The sequence below is a fragment of the Mizuhopecten yessoensis genome, unplaced genomic scaffold (genome assembly GCF_002113885.1).
Source record: "Mizuhopecten yessoensis strain PY_sf001 unplaced genomic scaffold, ASM211388v2 scaffold716261, whole genome shotgun sequence".
NCBI lineage: Eukaryota > Metazoa > Mollusca > Bivalvia > Pectinida > Pectinidae > Mizuhopecten > Mizuhopecten yessoensis.
The window spans coordinates 154,532-161,296 of record NW_018480028.1 but is presented as its reverse complement, the minus strand read 5'-3'; the positions used below and the strand labels follow the sequence as shown (position 1 = coordinate 161,296).

Below are 6,765 nucleotides of genomic sequence, written 5' to 3'. Positions count from 1 at the left end.
CTTAAGTCTATTAATACAGTAGTTCTGTGGTTTTATCTGCGTATATGGTTTATACATTTCTATAACAATTTAAAGTGTTCTACATCTTTTTCCAATTAAAAATATACAGGCCAATTCTTAATTATTCCAAACTTTTCCTAGATCCAACCGGTTTGTCTGTTCATAAATGTAACATTTTTGTGTATAAATCCTGGCGGACCTGCAAAACTTTATGCAGGCCTTGCAAGGCTTTGACAAGGCTCACCTGAAAGCAGCATCAGATTACTAGGTTCGACCTTATTTCATAAACGAATAACTCTTTGGATCGCGATAAATGAAAGAGGACCGGCCTGGTCTCTTGAAATACATGTTTGATCCCCAAGTATAAACATGTGATCATAAAACCTGTGGTTTGTGAGCATTTTTGTTATACAGATACAACTTTTTGAAGGATTTGTAGCTTTCAGGGACCCTGCTATTTTTTTGGAAAAACTGAAGACAAATTTTCCCTGAAATATAATGAGTTTTGACTCATTTTGATCACTGCTTGATTAAAATTTTACTTCTAGCCACTGAATTTTATAATACTATGCTGTGTACAGTAAATAAAATCTATGATTTAGACAGCCCACATAACATCATGATAAAACGCTGTGATAATCATTTAGTAGAAGGGAGATGATGGTATATGGCACAGGATAAAATGAGAAAAATATTTACAACAAAAAAAAAAAGGGAATAAAAACGACAATAATCCATCTGGACCTATCATTAGTGCCCTAAGCCTTAGGAAATATAGGATTGAGGTATTAAATAAAAATTAATGCGTTCAAACACTACGATTTTTAGAAATATCGATGGAATCCTCACTGAAAGTAATGATATGATCACATAACAGTATTAGTTAATAGAGTCTGCAAGATGCAAAGAAGGAATGTACGGTCAGTCAATCAAATGACCATATAACAATAACATAAGAGGTTTGATAATTGTTTTCTGGTTGGATTTTTTACAATTGTTACAAAATTTTTGAGGGTATAACTTGATACAAGATCATTTTTTAGAAAGAAAACACTTATTGTTATATTTTTATATGATTACAACAATGAAGGGATTATAACATAAACAAAGTATAGGGGCCATTTACATAGAATGCAAACATCATTTGTTTAAAAAAAAAAAAGGAAAAAATGCTGAAATTGGAAGACACTGTGCTTTGCAAAAATGAATTTTATTTTAAAATCCAATGCTCACTTTTAACAAAGTTTTTCACCTACAGAATTTTAATCAGTTTATCACTGTTTCTTTTCCCCCAAACACTTAACTGATGAAAAAATAGCACTTACGAGTAAAACAACAGAATGTGCTTTCTTATAGCTTTAAATAAAAAAATAAAAAAGAGGAATATTTAAAACGGACATTTGAACTAAATATGTACAGTAGACTACACAGTACGCACCTTACAGCGATGAATGGGATGACATTTTATAGGATGGTTTACACAAAAATCTATACATTGTCATACAAAAATATATATACCTTGATCACTATTTACATGTGTTATATATAAAATGTTAAGAAATTGACTAAAATATCGAAATAAAAAACATGTTATCTTTTCTCAATAGCCAAAAAATTCAATGTTTCCTCCATCAAATATTGTGCTCTCCATTTTTTGGCATCATGATTTGATTTGAATGGACCTTAGAAACAGTTCCTTTAGATCTCTAAAGATATTTTAAATATTGCAATATTAAGTTAAGTAAGTATACACTGACTAGCTGAACAATTCCATAATCTTCATTCCACAGACTTGAAAAGACACAGTAGTAACACATGTGTCTATATATTACAACTACTCACAGAATGTCAGGTGGTATCACAAGACAGAAGATAAAGCTATATACAAATTATGATTGGAGTCTTCAATACAGTTTTTTAACATTGGACCATGTCATAATATGATATGCAGAACAGCAGCTCAGTCCACAGGTAACTTAAAATTACTGGTGGTCAAGTCAAGCCAACATGTGTATGTTGGCGCAGGTCTTGAATCTCTTCACCACGAAAACAACATCAGACCAATATATGCCTGTCCTAAACAAACAATTCTGGTCCGACAGGTCAAGGACTTGTGTCAAATAAATCCATCTTTAGACACTTAGATATTGAACTTATCATAGAATTATTTATTTATATCAGCTGAATTATAAAAACAAATGTTCAAGAGGTCAAACATGGCGTTAAATTTTTTGTAGAAGCTTGGAGGAGGAGAAGAAACGTGTTGCCGAGGTTAATAGTTAAACTTGAGTTGGTAGTGTAACACTTGAGCTATGATGAGAAGCAGGACGATAATGGTCGACGCTATACCTCCAGCTGCAGCACCCTTCGCGTACGATCCGTACTTCGAGGCCTGAATATATTTACAGCGATTGAAATAATCCTTTGACATTTCTGTTAAAGAAAAACAGAAAAGAAGAAATTAAGAAAAGCCAACATAATTTAAGAACAGTGTTTTCTGACAATTAACACAAGAATTATAAGAGTGAATTTTAGCGAGATGGCAAACATAGTCAATATGACCTCTGACAGACCACAGAAAACAGTTCATGCAATATTCCTGTATTTCTATTTGCATTATATCATGTCCATCTTAAGCTTTTTATTCAAAGCTCGTTTAGATAATAAATACAATGATGATATGATCAATTTTAATTTAATCAGAAAATGATAAATCGCATCCTGAATTTTCAGCACATGGATATAATAATAGAATCCATCCCTGATGTGATGTATGGATAAGGTTATTCAAACCAAGGGATTAAATATTGAGCAGGAGACCAATGGCTTTGCCGAGGGTCTTTTGCTCAATATTTTATCACAAGGGTTTGAATAACCCTATCCTTACCTCATATCAGGGATGGATTCTATTTCTTGCTTATTACCTAAAACCCATAAAAACAGCTGCTCTTCTAGTAAAGTTGTAAACTGTCCGCACATTTCTCATTTGCATATGAAGCCTGGATGGCATTGTTATTGACGTCAATGACCCTGACTGACCCCAAAACGTCATAAAATGACGTCACAAACAATTACGTGACGCTGAAAGGTCACTATAATTCCCCCCCTCCAGTCTACCTGAGTAAGCGATCTAGACCTGTGAGTCGGATAGAATTTTCCAGCACCGCCGGAAATGCGGATATCTCGGTCTAGTATGCAAGAACATGGTATAAAGTTTTAAGGATATGCTGAACAAGAGATTTTCTATGAAAATGTAAGATTTGCCTATATCCTGCTGATTTCTCACCTGCTAACAACACAGCAATGAGGCCAAACAAAGGGTTAATGAACACAGAACAGCAGGCGAAACCCCAGTTATCTGCTGGCTTCTTAATAGGGTCCGGTGCATCTGTGACGACTGGAAGTATGTAGGAGGCCTGGGACGGCGTGTACATGGACAGAACGCTCCGACTTCCATATAAGGACATTGTCATACTGGCTTGTGACGTGTACCGCGAGTCTCCCAGGCGTCGCAGCTCATAAGCACTTCCCAGCTCTGAGGCAGACTGGAGGTGGTTGGTGCTGCCTCGAGTGTCATCGAAATACTGGTTAGCCATCGGTGGATAGTTAGACATGATGGCGGTCTAGGTGTGGCAGGTATCTGAAATCAGAACAGAATTGTATGTATGAGTTTGTACGTAGCTGGTTATGATATGTTGGTGGATATAAGAAAGAAAAAAATGCAAGATTCCGGATAACATGACTGAAAAAAATAGGACAGGTCAGGAAGGATTTATTGTCTTTTTTGGAAGGAGATGACTTATTTTAGAAATTACAAAAATAATTTTCAGATCTTTTAAATACCAAGATGGGGTTGAAGTTTGGATTTTTGTTTCGATACAACCTTGTCCATCAGTTTGTTTGCATCTGGTGAACAATTAGTTTCAAAACCATGGATGGGGTGTGTTCAAGTGATATACAATTGCTAGATCTAAAGTCGGAGATAAATACTAGGGTCTGTCAGAGTACCTGAAACACAGTTTGGTTTCGCCAAAGCTTTTTTATCAACAGTTTACACTAGAGGGGCACATGTCTAATCTGACACCACAAGACTTTCAAACGACCGTTTAGAGTATGTTTTGGACTCCCCAAAATAAGCTGGAATCTTCGGTTTAAAGGACAGGTTTATTTGTACCTTTTTAGGTCACCTGAGCTTTAGCTCAGGTGAACTATTGCTATCCGTCTTTGTCCGTTAACATTTTACATTTTCAACTTAAGCTGAAATTCTGGCAAAGGGATTTCATTAATATTTCATGGGAAGGTTACTGACATCTCCCTGATCAAGTGTTGTTATTTTTCGGGTCGATCAGAAATCCAATTTGGTCGCCACAGTCGCCATTTTGAAAAATTATTTCAAACTTAAAGTCAAGTTCTGCTGGGCCGATTGAACTGAAACTTTGTAGGAATGATGATCGACTCATGGTCCTGATAAATTGTTGTTATTTTTCGGGTCAATCAGAAATTCAATATGGCTGCCACTTTGAAAAACTATTTCAAACTTTAACTCAAGTTCTGCTAGGCCAATTGAACTGAAACTTTGTAGGAATGATCGACTTATGGTCCTGACAAAGTGTTGTTATTTTTCGAGTCGATCAGAATTCCAATATGGCCGTCATTTTGAAAAACTATTTCAAACTTTAAGTCAAGTTCTGCTGGGCCGATTGAACTGAAACTTCCAATTGGTAGGAATGATCGACTCATGGTCCTGACAAAGTGTCGTTTATTTTTCGGGTCGATCTGAAATCCAATATGTCCGCCACAGCCGCCATTTTGACAAACTATTTCAAACTTAAAGTCAAGTTCTGCTAGGCTAATTAAACTGAAACTTTATAGGAATGATCGACTCATGGTCCTGACAAAGTGCTGTTATTTTTCCTGTCAATCAGAAATTCAATATGGCCACCACGGCCGCCATTTAAAGTCAAGTTCTACTTGGCCGATTGAACTGAAACTTTGTAGGAATGATCGACTCATGGTCCTGACAAAGATTTGTTATTTTTCGGGTCGATCAGAAATAAAATTTGGCTGCCATGGCCGCTATTTTGAAAATACCTATTTCAAACTTAAAAACAAGTTCTAATAGGCCGATCTAATTGAAAATCGGTCTGGGAATGATCAGCTCATGATCCTGACAAACTTAAGTTAACGTAATGCTTAACAATTTTTTACTCAAATTGGTACATATTTCAACAACAAAAATAAATACTGTAGGACTCAGGTGACCGTTAAGGCCCATGGGCCTCTTGTTTTAAATATTTTCTTTCTTTCCAAAATTCGTGGAAAATTATATTTGACTGTTGAACTACTAAATGTCAAGGGCCAACTGATATAGCCCTTACTTCATATATGGGATACACAATATTTTGGTAAGATTGGACAGGATATTGTATTGTGTAATTAAGATACCCAAGACATGTGTTGTGTCGGGGGGGGGGGGGGGGGGAGTACAAGGTATCTAGTAGCTTTGGGTGGGTGAGGGATCCTCTGAAGCTATCCACAGTAGAACTAAGCACAGAGGTGTATGTAAGATGATACCAGTCAGGGGCTTTTACAGATCTGGGCTTTAAAACACTTTGATCAAGTTGATGTTGGAGTGTTTTCATTACAAAATATATATATATAATAGGATGACAGCAGCATGTACGTTGGTTTAGACAGGATGCCAGGGGTCAGATAACACAGGTTTTCCTGAATAAAACACCTTCTCAAAACCTGAAATCATTGTACAATACTCTGATCATTTACATGTGTCCAAAGCACTTTTTTCTGATTTATATTTATTGTGGCTGTGTGATTTTGTGATAGTGCATACAAATATCCAGTATTTTAAGTAAATTAATTGTGTCTGCTTAAAAGTGGGGAATATATATTAAACACACAATAAGTAAAAAAAAATGCTGAATATGTTGTGTATGTTATATGTACAATTTCAGGAAGTGATTCACATAAATCATATTGAGCGTTAGGACAATTTCCCAAATCGAAAATTGCATTTTGTACTGAAGATTAACCAGGTAGATAACACCTGGTGCGTAGATCTGTGAAACTAATGCAGATATATATAAACGATGTACGTAGTTTATGGAGAAATCAAACCTAATATTTAGGTCAAAAAAAATATGGACGAAAAGTAGGAAGTGCATGGCGCGGTTACGTGAATTCAAATAACACCATCTACCTGTAGCGTTATACAGGTGAATAATATAATCCAAAGCACACCTGTGCTTATTTACCTGTATTTTACGTCCAATATGTTACATCAACGCAAGATTCTGTGAGTGAGGAGAATCTTCTTATCAAGTTTCATCGTCTGGTCTCTACATTTATTCACCTACAAGCGGAAATCAACGCTAACAATAATATGTAAGTACGCATGCGCGCAGGTATGAAAAATCTTAGGTGAGTCATTTGAGGAATGTTACACAGTGTTTATATCGGAAACAGCCCGTCCCTTTTGTAAATAAAATTAATCAAATACACAAATATCAGCAGATGTTTTTAATATGTTGGTATTTAATAAATTAACAGGATTTTCCAATAACCTACGTGATAATTAATCGTAATTGCAAGAGAAGTTCAAATACGAGTTACTTCCCTTTAAGCTATAGACACGCCCAAACGTCCGCGCCACATGTACTTACTAATTAAAACAGTAGAGTTTGTGTTATTTTCAATATCCTGCTGAACAAATCGCGAAAAGTACTGATACATATGTATCTATTGTAC

The 6,765-nt window shown here is 35.6% G+C and overlaps 1 protein-coding gene across 1 annotated transcript; it reads right to left on the bottom strand.

Moving 5' to 3' along the window:
• Positions 1-984: 984 nt before the first annotated feature.
• Positions 985-6,413, bottom strand: LOC110442407. The gene is made up of 3 exons (XM_021486002.1): positions 6,273-6,413; positions 3,287-3,640; positions 985-2,433 (listed from the first exon to the last, which is right to left on the bottom strand). The coding sequence occupies exons 2-3, from the start codon at positions 3,612-3,614 to the stop codon at positions 2,273-2,275; spliced, it is 489 nt and encodes a 162-aa protein (XP_021341677.1). The 5' UTR covers positions 3,615-3,640; positions 6,273-6,413; the 3' UTR covers positions 985-2,272.
• Positions 6,414-6,765: the final 352 nt, after the last annotated feature.